The sequence below is a fragment of the Myiozetetes cayanensis genome, unplaced genomic scaffold (genome assembly GCF_022539395.1).
Source record: "Myiozetetes cayanensis isolate MyiCay16 unplaced genomic scaffold, myiCay2020 scf15, whole genome shotgun sequence".
In the NCBI taxonomy this organism is placed as follows: domain Eukaryota; kingdom Metazoa; phylum Chordata; class Aves; order Passeriformes; family Tyrannidae; genus Myiozetetes; species Myiozetetes cayanensis.
The window spans coordinates 7,225,702-7,244,339 of record NW_026087159.1 but is presented as its reverse complement, the minus strand read 5'-3'; the positions used below and the strand labels follow the sequence as shown (position 1 = coordinate 7,244,339).

The 18,638-nt window shown below is 44.6% G+C and overlaps 1 protein-coding gene across 3 annotated transcripts in view; it reads left to right on the top strand.

The window, feature by feature from the left end:
- The first annotated feature begins 6,718 nt into the window (after window positions 1–6,718).
- Window positions 6,719–18,638, top strand: part of NRK (Nik related kinase) — a 94,573-nt gene continuing 82,653 nt past the window's right edge. For 2 of the 3 annotated variants that reach the window (XM_050310236.1, XM_050310233.1), the window contains exons 1-2: window positions 6,720–6,863; window positions 11,504–11,569. In XM_050310236.1, coding sequence (XP_050166193.1) covers window positions 6,807–6,863; window positions 11,504–11,569 — 123 coding nt within the window. In that variant the 5' untranslated portion in view covers window positions 6,720–6,806. Of the gene's footprint in view, window positions 6,864–11,503; window positions 11,570–18,638 lie in introns of all 3 variants that reach the window. The other variant, XM_050310235.1, reaches the window with a different exon arrangement.

The following is an 18,638-nucleotide window of genomic DNA, read 5'->3' as shown; positions in this document are numbered from 1 at the left end:
AGCAGACACACACACTCGCACACAAAAATTAGGCAACCTCCCAAATACAGGATACGGTTCCCTTGAGGAAAAGAGGAGGATTTAAAAGACTCAGGCACTGCAATGGGGCACCCAAGTGTGTTTGAAATTGTCGAAGTAGACAAACTACTGAGATGAAAAGCAACTTGGAACTAAATGGAAATTGGAGTGAGAATAGAGGAGACTTCCCTGAAGATTTTTAATAGGTCACAGAGGGCAGGTTTTGTTCCAGAGGGCTGGATATAGGCTCATAAATTACAGTTCCTCTTTTGCCTCTTTTTTCCTCCTTTAAGAAAAGGAGAAGCAGAGGGCCTGGGAACTGCAGATGTGTAACAGGGACTTGAGCAACAAGGTAGGCTTTTTTTGTAGCTAAGGCAAGTTTAAAATTGTGTAATTTTGTGAGGTACAAGTTAGGCCTGCAACACGACTGAAAAAATCTGATTAATTTACTGAGAATGTACTCAGACTGACACATGACATTGAAAAGGTAAAAAAGATAAAGTCGATTTTAAAAAATATTTTAAAAATATTTTCAAAATACATTGAAAACTGTCCTCACAGTTAAAGTTGTTGATTTTTTTTTTCTTTCCTTTAGGGAAGAGGGGAACAGAAACCAAACGAACACCCTGCCCCCCAAAACCCCACGCCCGAGACTTTAATCTGACAATTCCTCCAAACTAAGGGTGATTCAGATACCAGTTCCTTTTTAGCTAACCACCAAATTTCAGTGGTTTGGATAAAAGGGAACTGTGGTTTGAGTCATCCAGAGTCAGTATTTGGTTGGCAAAACCATGCCTGCAGGATTTTCTGAAAGTCAAAACCCCCCTGCCTATCTGCCAGAGGAGTTACCACAACTTGTCTTGCTTTCACATAAAAAGCGTCTGCCACGTGATATTTTGACTGATACATTTAATGTGGTAGTGATTAAACTGTGCTATGTCAGTTTTCTTTGTATTTGGGGTTTTTTTACTGAGAAGTCTGCCTGTGAAGAGGCAGCAGCTATTTTTTCCATAATTGCATCTGTTTCAGAGAGCAGACAGATGTTGGGCTGAAATTCATTACGGTATTCATAAACTCCATTGGGATCTGATGACCTAGTAACATATAGCTACTGTTCCTTGCAAAGGATTTCAAAGGCTTCTTACTTTGAATGAAGAAATAACTTTGCAGAAGATGGGAGGAAAGGGAAAAACTTATAGCTAGGCAGATGGCTGCACAACAGCAAGACACAATAGTTATGTAAAATGTGTGGGTTCAATTTCTTTCAATAAATTATCTTTCTTTTTATTTTGCAGAACTGTCAGCCAGCCTTCATGCACTGGTATTGCTGTAGCAGGCAGATATTGCCTGGATTTTCTGATACTAGGCAGAGTCACAGGGAAATAGCCAGTGACACAGGAAAGAAAAGAAAATCAGAGTAAGAAAAATTCTCATGGGGAGACAATGTAATAGCAATGGCTTTCACACAGGGAAACAGTAATCTGTTTAATTCATGTATTACTGCACAAAGTCACCACTGAGCATTCAATTGGTGCTGGAACAGAGTCCAAAAGCCAGGAGTGCAAAATACCATAGTTCCAGAAGATATGACCCTTCTCCCTGAAAGCTTTGGTGTGGCTGTTTTCAGGGATAGAAGGGATGTGTGCTGGGCTGATGGGAAACTGGAAACTTCCAGTTGCAGCATTCTTACTTGAGAAACTCCGAAGTGCTGAGCTGAAACAATGCTGTGAAGTCATAGGTCAGGCAACAGTGGAAGGTTATCGGTGCTGTGAGCAGAGGGCTCCTCATGCTCCGTGTGGGGGGACATGCTTGGCACAGGCAGGCTCATCTCTGTGCCACTGGAAAGAAAATAACTTTCTGCAAGAGTCCCTGCGAACAATTTGCACTAATGGAAGTTTTGTGGGAGACCTATATTTTAAGTTTTACCCTGGGAAATGAGGTGGACATCCTGGCTGGGATTACAGTAGTGAGAGGCACTTTTTCCAGCTTGCCTGTCCCCTCAGTAATCCTTGGGGAAGGAAGCTGTTTGGTCTCATTTTGGATATCCTGTGAAACAGAACTAGCACGGCTGCCAGGAACTGAAAAAAGTTATTTAATTTTTAAAGAGATGAAAACTACTGTATGTGCTGCTTCATATTATACGGGAAATGACTGGTTTAGTTTGTTTGTCTGGATTTCTGATATTTCCAGTTTACTCAGGGTAGTAACTCTGTCTCTCAATCCTAATACAGCAGCCTCTGCACAGTGCAAATCTGAAGACAGACTCAGGTTTAAATATGACTTTCTGGCCCAACCTTAATATTTTTGGAATGAAGTGGGAATTTTCTTTAGTTCAAATAGGAGAAAGCATGAGAAATATTCACAGCCCTATCCAACAGTCATTGAAAACAAAGATATTTTACTGTGATTTCCAAGCACTGCAGGGATGGGTCCCAGAAATGCTGAAGTTATGGAGTGGACTGGGTTGGTGGTTCAGCTTTCTTAGTGTCTTTTAACTAAATTGGAATGTAATTAGCTGGACGTCCATGGCCCAAAACTTAAATCTTTCCTATGCAATAAAAAAAATTTTTGCAGCAGCTACAGTAAGTTATGCTGGTATTTTCCAAGGTGTGACCTGATGGAAGTATACTCTGCTTTTCTGTTTTCATTGAATAGTTCTCCTGGCACTGTGAGACTCCCCCCAAGGTAGAACACAGGCATACCCAGGCTGTATGCAATCCTATACACATTTTTTATGTGTTATCTTGTTCCTGACAGTCTAGCAAAGCCACCCACGGTACAAACCATGCTGTAATTGGAAACGGAAGGGGACAACTTTAAAATTAGTAACTAGCCTAATAAATCAAGGTTTTCTGGTTTTTTTTACTCTGAGACTTTATAAAATAACTTCCAGAATGATGTTGTAAATGGTAATGAATTCAAGCAGCAGGCAAGAGACCCTACTCAAGGATGAGTGTTGGGCTTAATACCATGCTGGCCACTGCTACCCATGGACTCTCCTGTAATCTGCATTTAACAGTTTATCAAGTTCTGATTCTGAAAAAAAAAATGAGGAAAGATTGTTTCTTGAGATCATCAGGCAAAAAGATTGGCCTCTCTTTTCATTAATCCAGAAAGCACTTCTGGAAGGGGAGAGTGAAGTCTGTAGTTACAAGCAGATTTCATGGGCTTTTGTGTCACTTCTGTCTGTCAGTTAAGGGTTGTTCCCTAAAGAAACACTGAAGAGATGTCTAACATTTCTAGTTCATATATTAAAAAAAAAAAAAGTAATGGGGAATTTTGCAAAGTATTGTTATTCTGGGAGAAAGGTGCTGATGTCAGAGCATTTGCATCAGTCCAGCCAGGCACTTCAGGCACTGTCAAAATGCAGGTTCCTTGCAGAAGGTAAGAAAACTTCCAGCAAAATAAATATCTCAGGGAATGTGTCAGTATGAAGGAAAGCTGGTGTTCACAGGGATCCTGTTTGACTCTGGAGCATGTGCTGGAAAGCTGCTGCAGGGAGCAGTCCTAGAGAAGGCTGCACACTGGGGTGGGTCAGGCTGTGGCTCTCCACCATGGGAGCAGGGGAACCGAAAAGCATGAAGAGGGATTTTCCTTCTACCTCTGTGGCAGAAAGCCTAAACTGAGCTTTTGGGTTTCAAGCTCCCTGTTGAATTTGGATCCTGAAAATGCTGTAAAGTTATGCAGAAGGTTGGCTCTGGAGTCTCAGATGTGGCATGAGCTTGCTGAGCCTGGCTGTTCCCACAGCCATGGGGGTAGCAGGGATGCCCATTCCCAGAGCAGCATCTGGGAGATTATTTCAGTGAGAAGATCCTGTGTGTTGGAGTTTCTCTGAATGGTAATTTCTCTGAATGTACAGTTCAGAGAACCAAGAAATGCTGAAAAGGGTCAGTTTGTTCATTTCAGGCTAAATGTACTTTTTAAGAAGCTGTTTATTTCCTGCTGACCAGAAATCCTGTTCACTTATGAGTTATCTTCTTGTTTATTTCTTTGCCAACTTCACACCTGTAGCTGAGACCTCAGTGTAAACAAAGCTAGCATGTCAATTCTAGCCTCAGCTTTAAACACTCTCATCCTTTACTGAGTGTCACATCTGGCAGGGACAATTACTATTGGTAGGATTATTATGGACCCAAATCTGAGTTAGGATGTGAGAGAAGAGCTCAGGATTAGCCCAGTACTTCTGGGGTACAATGGCATTTCCTTTGCTGAAACAAAGGAAGTTCTTCCCCCTTCATTCTTGCACTTCCCCTTTAATACAAAACATCCTTTTCATGCACACAGACATTCGAAAGGTTTTTATGTTCAGGTCTGTGGTTGCTGAATTTGGCTGCAGGGTTTTGACTATGGCTGTTGGAAAGGAAAGCTGTACTGATAGCATTTAATTGTCTCTTGTGTTTGTTATGCTTTGGTTGTTAGGGTGGTTTTTTTTAATTGAATTTTTTCTTAAGGGAACGTGTTCACTTTCTATTATTGGTGAGATAAATGTGGGTTTCTAAGTTATTAACAGTTGTGCTAAGGCATTGAATTTCTGATTCCTAGGAGCTACTCTGCCACATAGCTTCATGCAGTAGAGAAAGGTGGGACAGCCTACTTGCAGGTCATCAATAGCACCAGCACCCTGCCTGCACAGGGCTTTGGGGATGGCTGGGGCTGGGCACAAGACCACGGGGGACACCTGGAGCACAGTTTCTGTGTCTGTAGAACCAGTCACCAGGCTGGTGATGGGAGAACTCAAGGCTAATTTTAAAGCTGGTTCTACTCTGAAAAGTAAGCTTGGCCTGGTGGCATTTGTTGCTTCTGTTAGACCTGCAAGGCTTTTATGGAGAAAAGATGCAGCGCATCCTATGGCAGCAAGGGGAGAATGGCTCATGGAGCCCTGCCCACAGTGGTGTGAGTGAGACTGGCGTGTCCCCAGAAACCACCAGCAACAGGGTTCAGTGGGGAGAAGGCAGTGAAAGGTGGTGATAAAACCATGTAGCAGAGATACTGACACCTGCTTGCAAAAATACTACAAGCCATGTTATGCTTCTAAACCCAGATTTTCACCTCATTTTTGGGTAGAGCATTCTGTCAAGTGGAAATGAATCCCTAGGTTGGAAACTCGTCAGAGGTAAGCAAGGCAGGCAAGATGAATTTTGGCAAAGAATCTAAGAGATGGAGCAGGAGAGAGGGCGTTGGGTAGACAACAGCCGGGAGTTTCACACCAGTTCTCACCAGGGAAGCAGGAAGGAAGTGGAAAGTGGCAGGAGACAAAGGACAGCCTGGAGGTTAGAGAAGAGATAAATAGGGATTGTGAGAAATAACACAAGCAAAAAGGCTAATGATGGATTTATGTAAGGCAGGAAGGCTAGAAGGGGGAGCAAAGCTGTGGCTTAACTTTGTCAAAGGCGACATGAGGGCCAGAGTTTTCCAAACGTTGCCCAGGGGAGAGTAGGGGGAGGGGAGGCTGGATTGTGGCTGTGTGTGGATTTCTGCCCACCTCGGGCATTGCTGCATTACACGTTTAGTTCTTCAACAAACTTACACTTTAATGCAGCAATTGGCCACAACTCCTTAGCAGTGCCTCCACATACTGGCCCGCAGGCAGGCAGAGAGCAGAAATCCAGGGTCGCTGTAGCGATAAGGTACCCATTATGAGCTTTTGTATATGAATACTTTGAAGCTGATTGATACATCAGCACTTCTTTTAAGGAAATTGCCAAATGCCTTTATTACAACACTACCCCTCGCTGCTGGTATCGCGGCTGCCCCGGTGTGTTAACAGGCACTGAACACACTTTGACCACTTTGTCTTGATTTCACGTCTGCATCTATAAAAGTACTCATTCAGAATTTCGTCCCCTCTGCTTGCTCTCTGCGAGGGGATGATGCCCTGAGCATCCCTTAGGAATGTTTAAGGACTTTAACTCAGAAATGTGCATTTCCACTGAATTTTCTCTCTAAACTCGAGGCTAAAAAATACCCACGAGTCTTTCCACTCCACTACAGCTGTATGGTGTGTTCTTTCTGTGGTCATAATTACCGGGGGAAAGAGGCTGTAGGGGGCCGTGGAGGTTTGCGGTGCCTCGGTGGAGCCGTCTGCGGCACTCGGGACCGTGCTGGCAGAGGGGGCTGCTCCCAGCTCCGCACCGTGGGGACCGCCTGTGCCCCTGTTCTTTGTGGGGCCACGGTGCCGGGATCCCCCCTGGGCTGAGGCAGCGGCTCCGACCTCGGCGCTCTGATGAGCATCGCTGCCGTCACCCCCGTGGGCTCGTTTGCAGCGCCCGCTACCCGAGGGAAAGGAGCTAGCAGTTTTTCTCTCTGGGTGTAACCCTCTTCTTTGGATGCCGTCAACGCAGTTTGCTGGGGGGCTTTAAGGGGTTCCGTTCGTGGCTGGTGTAACGCCCTCGTGCGCCGTGGGGGCGACAGCAGCGCGGGGGCTGCCGCTCCGGGTGGATCCCCTCTCTCGGCCCGGGGGACACACGTGCACACAAACTCCCGTTCCAGAGGCCATTCCCGCTCCGGAGGCAATTCCCACCCCGCGGGGAGCGCGCCTGGGGTGCGGACCGGCCGCCCCCGCCCCGCGGGCGGCAGGTGGCCCCGACCCCCGCCGGCGCCGCACGTCACTTCCTCGCAAACTTTCTTTCCCCGTAGCGGCTCCCTCCGCCAAAGTTGCCGGCGGCGGCCGCCCGGGCCGGGGAGGGCGTTGGGGGCCGGCCGGGCATGCCCGGCTCCCTGCGCCCGCCGGGGCACGGCCGGGCCGCCGCGGGCCGCCCGCGGCACCGTTAGCGCGGGGCGGCCGAGCCATGGCCCGCGACTGCGCCGCCCGCAGCCTGGACGGCATCGACCTGGCGGCGCTGCGGGTAAGGAGGGGGACGGGGGGGCTGCCCCACTTCGTGAGCTGAGACCCCCTGGGTGACACCCCGACCCCGCTCCTCGCCTCTGCTGCGCTGTGCGAGGGCTTCACCCCGGCGTTTTGCCCCTTTGTCGGAGGGGGTTTCGCTGGAAGAGGCGCTGGCGCTGCGGGGCGCCGGTGCGGGGTGCGGTGGCCGCGGGACAGGCGCGGTGGCGGCGGGGGCAGCGCGGAGGTGCCGCCCGTGCCCGCGCAGATGCCCGAGCGGCGGCCGAGGGTCGTGGGCTTCAGCCCCGGGGGGAGCAGCCCCGGGGAGCAGCCCCGGGGCTCCCCCGGTGCCGGAGCCCGCGGTCTCCGGAGGTCGCGCTCCCTCCTGGAGCGATCGTCCCGCGGGAGCGCTGCGCTGCCCGGCCGGGAGCGCTTCACCGGCGGGGCGCGTTCCCCTGCCAGGGTAATAAATAATGCTTGCTGACGTTCCTAAAGGTGTTGAGAATGCTGTGGAGAGAAAACAGTTGAGGAATTAGGATCTTCTGGAAGGAAATGTGTGCGTCGGGGGTTGGCTTTTTTTTTTTTTGGTTGAGGTTTGGGGTTTTTGTTCTCCCAAAGCTAAAAAAGTCAGCATTCGCCTAAGTTTGCTATGAGTTTTTATGGTTATCCTCTTGTTTCTTGGGTTTTTAACGTAATCCAAACTTTGGCCACGTTAAAAGCCGTGCTGTCAGTGTTTCATGTGCACAAACAGGGCTGGGTATGACGCCCCCGAGTTCCACTTCACTTTTTTACATAGAAGCTGACCATCTAGCAACCCATCCAACCCAGGCAGGAGTGCTCTCGGCAGAAGAAGAGGGAAGAGTTCAATTGTGGCAAAAAGCAGTCATCCCCAGACAGTGAAACCAAAGCAGCTACTTTCTAAAAATATCAGGAAAAAAAAAAAAAGGGGGCAGGGAGAAGCCTTTGCAATAATCACATGGCAAGGAGGGTGTTCCAGACCGGAGGCAAAAAGAGGAAAGGCATCAGGGACAGTAAAGTTTGTGAGGATGGCAAAAGGCTTCTGGCTAGGCAAGCCAAAGTTTAACCTGGCTCTGCTCAGGGGCGTAAAGCAAAGCAATGCAAGTTCTTCTTTAGAGCTTTAGCAGATGAATTTCATCTCCTTAAATAAGCAAGAAAGTCATGTAAGTTTGAAAAAAGAGTAATGCTGCAAGGCAGACAGCAGCCTTTGTGTCAAAACCATCTGATTCAGAACCTCTGAAGGCTGAGAGCATTGCAGGTTTCAACCTCAACGGTGGAAGGGACAAGTGGGTCCTTTTGGAAGAAACTTTAAGCACTCAGCAACCTTAGTTTGGGGTTTGTGCTTGGTGGGAAATGAGAGGCAGGTGATGCTGAGCTGTGGAAATTATTTAAATACAGGTGCCTTACTTTTGCCTTGTCTGAGGTGTTCCTGGGCCAGTGGGAGCTGCCTGGTGCTGTTGTGTCCTCACCAGCTGTGGGGAGGTATGACTGTGGTTGGAGTAATTTTCGAACTGCACGAGCTGGCCTTGCTCCCCTACAAATGGGTGCTTGTCAGGGCTTTCCCTTTTCTTGGAAAGAATTGGAGGCTGTGTTTTCCTAATGTTGCTGGGGTATCTTGTTGGGGTGTTTCTGCCCTGGGTTCACCAGGGCACTCAGATGGCTAAAAAGCCCCTGAACTCTGCATTACTTGCTGAGGTGCAGAGCTCCTGGAGAAGAACTCGTGCTTCAAACTCCTGTATCTTCTTTCACTGCAGAGATGTGAAAAGTGCAATTTGATCGAGCTCTTGCTCTGTGTGTTGCTTTTCATTCTGCCGTGGGGAGGAGATGGATGTGGCCTGGGTGCCTCTGGGTCAGCAGTCTTGCTGTTGCCTTCTGAGTGCTCTGCAGATGACTTGCAGGAAAGCAAGGCGGCCACCATATGGTACAATGTATTACGGTAATTAACCTTAAAGTGATGAATGTTCAGGCCAGGATTTTGGCATCTGCCAAAGGGAACCTAGCAATTTGGCAGGTGCTGGCTGGTGAAGGGTTAGCTGGACCATGGGGCTTAAATGGTAGCTGAGAGGAAGCACTACATCAAAGATGATACCTAACTCCCAGATAATTAAGAAGTTGGCCCATTGTGAAAAATGCCAGCAAAAGAGGCAGTGCTGATATCCAAGCAAACAAGGGCAATCCAAGGACCAAAGTCAGAGCCCATATTAATATCCTTTATGACTCTTAACAAGGCTCGGTTCACTATGGTGTCCTGATTAAAACAAGAGAGATGGCCAAGTATTTTGGCTGCACTCTGAGCTGAGGAGGCTTGAGATCTTAATGCTCAGTTGGCTAGCAAGGGCACGGTAGGATTTTCACTGTATTAAAGTTGATGCTAATATTTATTTAGATAATTGTTTGAGGTTTTCCTAGATTGTCAGCAACCATTAGAATCAAAGTATTAGGATGCTAAATCAGAATGAAATTGATTTGAAGGGGAAAGAGAAGCTGATTTTGAGGCACCTTAAATTACCATATTTGCATAATAAATAAGCTTAGAGAAGAAGAGTGAGGACAGAGCATGTGTTTAAGGGAGAGGGACAGTTGCAAACTCAGAATTGAAAATTCAGTTTAGATTCTTCTGGGTTTCTGTGCACTGTGAGCACTTCTTAATTCAGCAGTGCTCCTTTCTGCAGGAAAGGTGGGAAAATGAGGTGCTGCGTGTGCTTCCCACAGAGTACAGTAGATATTGTGCATGGAAGGCTTTGTCTGGTAGAGTTCCTCAAAAAGCTGCTGTGAGTTTTGCTGCATGGACCACATGCAACCCACAGCACAGTTCTGTGGGGAGGTTGCACGTGAAGCAGGGGTTTGTACCACCCACCTGTTACTTTAGAGGTAGTGATGGACTATTTGCTGGCTTTTGATCCAATGAAGCAAAGTGTGTGGCTCATTTATATCCAGACTAGTGAAAAAGAAAACTGAAGAAATGAGAAGAAAGCAAAGCACTTCACAGAGATCCCAGTGTCGTAGGCATTCTTATGCCTGTGCTTAACTCTGTATACAAGGGTTCCCATTGATTTTGTTTAGTGTGACGACTTTGGGAATTGGGGGTTAAGTCTAGAAGGCCATGCCTTACTAACTTGTTTTAAAAGTAAGAGACAGAACAGATCTTGATCTGGTTTATGCATTGCTTTTTAAAAAAGTCTTGTGAGGTTGACAGTCCTGGAAGTATAAGATTAAAACTCATTTAACTTAAAGACAAAACCAAGTGAACTCACTAATACTTTCAGCTGTGGAAGTCTGGGCTGTGTTGCACTGAAAGCTACTGCCATTTATAACGACAGTTGTGCCAGAAAAGGCAGAATCTGCCCAGAAAAAAAAGCCTGGATGTTTCCACTGGGATTTTGTTGAGGTAAACATTTCCCTATCAGATATGACAAAAGTATTACTTATATTAAAAGATGAACGTATAAGTGGAGTAGAAAAGTAGCTGGATACCTTTAAAAAAGGATTTTTTGCAACCAGGGTCACTGAAATTGTACTTCTGAGATTGTTTTTCTGTATCACATTCCTCAGCAGTAGCAGTAAGCATCAACTGACATGACAGATTGCTGAAACAGTTGTGGTAAAACTGACACATGGAGTTAATAATATTTTCTATAAATCTCTCAATGATACCATAGCAAGAAATGAGTGGACTGATAAATGGCTTATCCAGAAACGAAGAAACTGGTCTCTTGAGTTCTTAATGGTTTTATATAAATCTCTGAGTGAGTTTTAACTGAAGCACCAGATTTTTTAATGGGCTCAGTCATGCAGGAACGAACATTGCCCGTGCCTTGCAACAAGATGGTCTGCCTGTATCTGAGGGGTGCAGCATCTCAGTGCTGGAGAGGACATCTGCTGCAGGGGTTGGTTTTACAGCAACTGCTGCTATACTGGGAGGGTAGAAATTGGTCCACGTGTAATGGTACACTTATCAACTGACTTTGTGAATCTTTTATGTAAATTAACAACAGTCTAGTTTGGGTTCAAAGCCAGGAGTTCAATACGTGAGTCAGATTTACTTTGTTATGTTTGCAGAACAGGACGGTTGAGCGTTCTCAGCCTGCCTGTAGTGTTATGGTTGCCTGGGATGGTGCATTTCCCTTCTGTAAGGTAACAGGGCTCAGAGGCTTTATATAGTAATTTTTTCAATTCTGTCATTTAGCTTTTTTCCTTTGTTACATTCCCGGTGCCAAGTGTTTCATGGCAGAGGACAGCAGCTTAGCCTCCAGGCTAGCTCAGTGTGGGAAGGCTTAGGAAACCTGGAGGTTTTTCCTTATTCTACTACTAAACTGAGTCAGCAGTTGAATTCTTGTATTTTTCACACACCTTCGTTTATTTGTTGTATCTGCAGTATTGCCACACAAATATTCACTGAGTTATTTTGTGTATATATATTTTTGTGTTGGTCAAACTTGTCTATACATAAGTTTGACCAACTTGACTGAAAACTGTAATATTAATGTATTTCTTATACTCTGGTTTGGCAATTTCCCCTTTAGTGTGTAATGCAGATCATTAGGAGATGTGCCACAGACATTTCATTTTGATTGTGTACAGTTTCTCTCCCTTATGAAGTGGTTGCTTTAATGCAAATAATGTTGTTTCTTCTGCTTTTTGCAGGACCCTGCGGGAATATTTGAACTGGTGCAGGTTGTTGGAAATGGAACATATGGACAAGTCTATAAGGTTTGGATGCATCTTTAATTTATGGTGCAGTTCTTTATAAAGCTGTATTTCCTAAAGCAGAAATGAGCACCATTTAAGAAGATGGACATTATTGTTCAGTAATAGCCTGGTTTATCTTGCTGTCTTTTGTGTGCAATGCAAAGTATGGTCACATGAGAAACTCTGTATCCCTCCCTTCTGTCCTATTTGCACCTGTCTCTGCTGCTACAGGTCACAAAAGTGTGTTGGCTTTTGCACTGACCTCCCTCTGTCCTGTGGGTTTTTTTTCTGTCCTGCAGTTATTTTCTCATTTTCAAAATCATTAAATAGGTGTCTGGCACAAATTCACATCAGTGATGGCTAAATTTGGCCCGGATTGAGTGGAGCTCAAGTCTCAAACAGCAGTGCTCTTCAAGACAGAGGTGTCAATTAACCCTGCCCTGCAGGCAGGTGATGGTGTCTTTGATTTCCATCATTACCTTTGTTGGGATATCAAAGCAGAACCACCAGTCAAGAGGCTACAGCAATTAATGTTGTTTGCCATAAAACAGTGCTGTGTACACTGTGCAGGGCTCACCTTTCTTCAGTTACAAGATCTAGCCTAGAAAAGCATGTGAAGCCTTCCCTAAAAAGGCGAAATAGATGTGATTAAATAGGGAACTAAGTCTGTGTTGTTCCCATTTGGAGAATGAAGACAGAGGAAGGAAAAGGCTGTGCTGCTGAACCCTGGGAGGTACACCAGAAGAGTGGAGGCACTGGAGTCAGTTGCCTGGTCTTGCTTCTCCCTCAGGTCCCACTGCTGATAAACCCCTGTGTGGTGAGTCCTGGTGTTGATGCAGGCTCTTTGTGCATCGATCCCTGCTGCAGGAGGAATGCAGAAGGGGCCCTGGTGCAGCAATGCAGGACTGTTCTTTCTCCAGTGCCTGTGCACTGAGTACATGCTACATTTTGGTGTCCATCCTCTGGTGACAGATCTGCTGTAATTACATTTTACTTTCCCTTCCAAGCTATGGATACCCTTTCAAAGGTTCTGGAAAATGTTTTACAGAAACAGTTCTGGGAAGTTTCCCCCTACTACCTTTTTTTTTTTTATGTCAGAAGCAGGATCTTTCTCAGTAACTTTTTGCAGTGGCTAAGTCTTTGTTGTTTCTGAGGTTGTCATTCAGATACTGAATTTACTAAATTAAAAATAGAAGCTCAGGGGTTCACATGGACAAATTAGAAGCAAGGAGACTTTTGGGGGTGCTGCTGTCAGTGTAATCACGATTTTCTATCTGTAAAAAGATCCCAAAGCTCCTGAAGTTCTGTGAAATAGTTACCTTTCTTTTGTATCTGGATTTGTTTTATATTGGGAAGAAAAATTTCAATCCAGTCATTTTTTAAGGATGTTGAGGGTGAATCAGCTGCTTAATCATAGCAGAAACAGGAAGGAGCAACATAGTTTGCTTCTCTGCTGCAGAAGAAAATGTTTTGATTGTTGTGTAGCTCACTAGAATGTTAGTTGCCAAAATGTGTAAGAATTATTGACAATGACAATTCAAAATTGTACCCAAAGGCTGCTCTCCACTGAGCATGCAAGAGATTGACAGCTCTGGGAAACAAGTGATTTGAGTCTTGGCTCATTCTGCACTTGGACTGGCTGGAACATCTAAGCGAGGCACTGAAAGAAAGGGTCTTACAAGGCTGAGGGCTCTGAGGGGAAGCTTTGTGCACATGCATCATGCACTGGTGGTGTGGTGGACTGTGTAACCCTGGCTCCATGCAAGCACACCCATAACTAAGGCTTTGTTCATAGAAATGCATGTGATCACTGAATGTGGGGTGTTCTGTCGAGGCTTGCTGAGGGGATGGAGCTGCTCTTTGAAGGAGGATGGCAGTGAGCTGTGCTGTTGAAGAGGACAGATGATGACAGCTGAGCTGAACAGATAGAAAATGCATACTCCTCAGTGTTGGCAGTCTCTGTTGTGAACAGTTTTCACATAGTCCAAAGCTCCAGTGTGTTTGGAAATCCTCCTGCAGAAGATGCTGAGCTGAATGTGCTCAGGTGGTATCTTGCTTCGTGGTATCTCCCTAGTGCTGGCCTTGCAACCAGAGCAAATGTCTGTTTCCTCTCAAGGAGAGCAGCTGCAATGGAACAACTGCTTCTGCAATGGCCATGAGAAGTTGGGCTGTGATGTTCACTTTTCTTTTTCACTTCTGTGTAGTATGTCTTCTGGTCTGTGTAATAGATCTGATGGAGTGAAGGGGTGGAATTCTGGAATAATTTTGTAATTTGTCTAGTATAGGCTTGTGATCATCAATATATTAAGTTATAAAGTAATCTTTGTTATCCACATACCGTACTCATATCGTTAGAGCAAGATTTTTTCCTTTCTCTAGAGGTGTCAGAATCTTCCATGTGTTCAGACACTACACATAGGAGTTTGTGCATAATCAAAGAAAAGCTTATTTCAGGCTAAATAAACTATATCCAGAATTACTAAATTACTTTGTTGGCTGTGAAGATGATTCATATTTTAATATATGCAGCTCCATAAAATTGAAAATAAAATTTTGAGGATTCATCATTAGATTTGGAAAACAATGTTTAGTAGTTTTATTGAAGGAGAGTATTATTCATACTGAATTATTCCAGACCAGTTCCAGTTCAGTGTCTTTTAAAATTAAATGGCAGAGGAATAAATTGTACACATGATAATGTTAGAGCGGTGTAGAAATGTTGTAAAGTTGGAATTTGCATATAATAACTGACTAAAAGCAAGCAGGTTTTTTGACAACTTATGAAGTAGTAGGATGTAAATATGCCAGTACTGGCAACTTCAGCCTTTGGGAAAGTATGAATTAGATATTAAAAAAATCAGATGGTACCCAGAAGTCAGGAGACTTAGGCTTAGTTACCTCTTGAAATGACAGATCTAACCATCATCCAGTGATGGTTTCCAGGTGCTGAAATCTGAAGAACAGCACTGTGTAAGAGGCAATTCAGAATAATGCCATGGAAGGTGGTGGCAGAGTCGTCCCTGAAGGCAGTTGGAAATAGTGCGTTTGCTGGTGGTTGTAGAAGTATGAGTATTGTCTCTTTCATGCCTTTGTTCCCTAAACCTTGAAGAGCTAAAGATTGTGTCCAGTCTCTGCACCACCTCCACTGAGTGCAGATGTGAAAGAGAAGTTTCTGAACATCCCCTGCACTACTTTTCACAAGGGCTGTCCATCCTCCCAGAAACCCGTGAGGCCAGGGACCACAAAGATTGCATGGGGGATGTGGGGTTGCTCACCAGAGTATGAGGGTCAGCATTTTTGAGGTTCTTTTAGAGCTGCTGATCATCAAGGACCTTAATGTTTTATATTGCAGAACTGTTGGTGTCATCTGGGAGGAAGTGGGATGGCTAAAGGTGTCACCCACAAGTTCATGGGATCTGCTTCCTCCCTGTGCTGAAAGTGCAGTGCCTTGGAACTCTGTCTCACAGACTGCCTGGGGAACCTTGAAATGGGTGTTGTTTGGGATGGCAGTAAAACTGCAGAAAAGTATCTAGAGGATTCATAAACACCATCTTTTTTTATCTCCTAATAGTTGCTACTATCGTGACACGGTGTGGTGTTAAAGCTGGAACCTTTGAAAGCATCGTGAGGCTAACTCCCCCAGCTGTGTGGGCTGCTCTTAGTATGCTTTGTGGGGGTATCTTGCAATGTAGGTGTGGCCATTGAGACCTGACACTGTTGTGATTTGAGTAATTCTTTGCCTGCTCCCATTACCTCCAGAAGTTTAACCATATGGATGCCTTGTTTTCTTCCCGTGGTTGGGCTCTATGGCTCTGAAGTGCTGGACAGTGAATGTGCATCACCCTTGATGTAGAACAGTTGTATCTTGGTCTGTGCTTGTGCATTTAGTAATAACTGAACTGTAAGTTTGGGGGGGAAGTGAAATATTTTTTTTTCAAAGACTTCAGCTGTTAGTTTCATATTCTTTGATGAGAGGTGTGTCTTCTGTAGGAGCCTGTTAATGCATTTTCTGTCTTCCAGTTTTCAGTACAGGGTCATCTTTCTATTTGTGAAATGGGGAAAGAAAGACATGGGGCCAGTTGAAAGGGTTGCCATTTTTGAAGTGTTTGGGTCACACAATTTCTCTTGAGCTCTGGAAGAGTCTGTGAGACTCTGAGTTTGTAGCTGATTTATTTTTTCAGTTATCAAGATAAAGAGGAATCGTTCCTAATCCTACTCATTCAGCCATGCTCTGAGTCCTCTTCCTTCTAAAAAAGTTTTCATGGACCAGATGAGGTCAGCAACAGCATCTGTGCAATCTGCTTGTTTTCTGAGTTCAAGAGGCACTTGATTTGTGGCTTTTGTCTTCCTTTGTTTTAATGATGTGGATTAGCCCTCTCCTGGGCTCAGCATTTTTGAGTGGCCTAGGGAAGGACAGGTCAGTGTCTCTGGATAGTTCCAGGGGCTGATGGTTTTTGGCATACGATCTTGCAGGCTGACGATAAACCCTGACAGATTTGCAGCTGCTGTGTGTTCAAAATGGTTGTATTTTTAAGGGAGTCTGAGGGCACAGAGAACTTGAGGGAGGTGCTCTGGTTTGGGACTGTGAGAGTCTAAGGGGAAGACGTGGTTTCCCAGTAATGCAGCTGATGAAGAATCAGTGCTGTTGCTGAGGCTCAGCAGGGGTGGAAGCAACCCTGCCTTCCTGTAGTGCCTCTGCACAGCTAATATTTTTATTTCTATGCAGTCACATCAGACTTTGTATCTACAAAAAGGAAGCAGGTCTGAGTAAGGAAGTGTATGGGATTTTGGTTGGGTTTTATTTGAACACAGCTGCTTCTTGCATTGAATTGTTCTTCAGTTGCTGCCATGAGTTGTTGGTTACTTTGCTGTTGATGTACAGTGGCAGGAGTGTGGCAAAGCATAAATGTGACTTCTCAGTTTATCTTAAACAATTTAAAAGTCTGCTAAGTTCTTCATAATTCATTTCATTGAATGACTGGCTGAAATACTTGAGACCAAGTTGGGAGTGGCGAGGGGAAGCAACACGTTTTTTTTGAGACTGGATACTGCATGGAAAGAATCACTGGACCATGCTAAGTTATGAAGTGTTGTAGTCTGTGGACTTCGTTGAAAACCTTAATTGATGGCAACACCTCAGACAGCAACTGGAAACATAAATGTAAGAAACTTTACAGTTATGTTCATGTAATCCAGATGATGAATGTGTATAAGATGAAAATTTCAAAACTGTCCCTTCTGTGGGTGGGTCAGGAGTAACCACCTTCAGAAGTTTGTGCCTCAGGGTTGAAATGCAGTTTCAGAGTCTCTGAACTGCTGCTGAGACGTTAAAAATGTCCTGTAATCTTGGGTGATTTTGTTATCATTTGTGATCAGTTACAATTTTCAAGCCAATTGTAGTCTTCAAAGCACTGAGATTTTGATGAGTCAAGTTGGGAAATCAGTTGTATTCTATAGAAATTACAAAATTCTACTTTCTGTTTCACTAGCAGTTGGTAGAGGTGTTTTTCCATCTATCTGTTTTCTTTATTTAGGGTTTTAGTAGCATAGCTGATTATCTTGTCCACATGAAAAACTAGTTAATTACAGTAGGCAGCAGTGTATAAAGACATATTGCCACAGTGTAGAGGATGGAGTCAACAACTTACTGTGCAGATCCTTGGTTCACTAGTCCAGACAAATAATGGAGATTGTCTGCTACTTCTGGCAACAGGGATCTCTTTCAGGAATAAGTCTGAGCTTATTATGTGCTACTGCCATTGTAATAAAATGATCTGAAATGCTGTGGTGCTTATGAACAGGCTGCCTTGAAAACTGAAGCATGTATGGCTGTAATACCATTAATACACCGGAGAGACGTGAGTTGGTGTTTCAGTCCTTAACTTCTTCAGGCCTCTGATTTTTAATAACACCCGTAAAGTATGCATACTGAAATTACTTTTATTGAAATATATATAAAATAAGTAGTATATTGTGTGCATTCAGTCATCAGAGCCGGGAGCATTTTAGTGCTGGGGTTTTTTGGGGTTTGGGGTTGGGTTTTTTTTTTGTTTGAAATCTTGGCTTCCCTGCTTATTTGCATGGCAGTTCGAAACTGTATTCAGCACTGGAATTTAAAATAATGGATCATACATGCGAAATTAATTAGCAAATTGTGAAGTCCTGGTTCTAGTTAGTGAATATTTCAGTGGAACTCAATTAAGATTCTTAAGAGTTAGACTAGTTTATCAAAAATAGAAGAGTAAGGATGTGAGAAAACTTCTCAGCTGTGGACTGCCTCTATACAATAAAGGCTCTGACTGAACAGAGCAGTGTACAATAATTAGATGTGCCATATCAGCCATTAGAGAGTAGTAAAATCCTTGCAAATAATTTGTTGGCAGGCCTGGCACATGCAGGTCCTCCATGTTTTGGACCTGAAAGTCCATATGGGAGACTACAAAGCATTTTCATCGTAAACTGATGGCATTTTGAGCTCACGTTGCATAACACTTCAGATTTTGGCACTGGGTCATGCTATTTTGAAGGTAAGGGAACATGCTAAAAATGCACTGGTGATAATGTAAGTATAGCAGGAAATAGTTCAAGCTCTTAATTCCCTGCCCAAGCACTTTGCTGTGCTTTAAGCATCTCACTAGTGACATTGATTTCAGTACTCCTGAGTGCTCAGTACCATCCAGAATCGTACCAGTACACATCAGAGTGACCAAAGCTTCATGTATCTGAGTTTGCAATATATATAGCGACCCTATTCTGAAGGAAGGTTTTTGTCTGGTCTTCAGTACCCCTGTACCAGCAGTGCTTTGTTACAGGTGTCACTGGAAGATCCAGCAGCAGAGATGTCAGTCCCCAGAGAGGCAAATTCTCCCATTGAGGTCTGTGATGGATTGATGTTTTCCATGGATTGGATGTCACCCAGCATTTCCAGCATGCCCAGACCAGTGATTGTGCACAGTGGGGCTGCTCACTTTAGCTCCTGTTTCACTTCAGAAACTTGAGCTCTGAAATCTCCTGCTGAGGTGTCTGCTGCACTGTGACTGTGAGCTCAGGTTTGGTTGAACTCTGTCCTACCTCTGACTCTTTCCCCCTT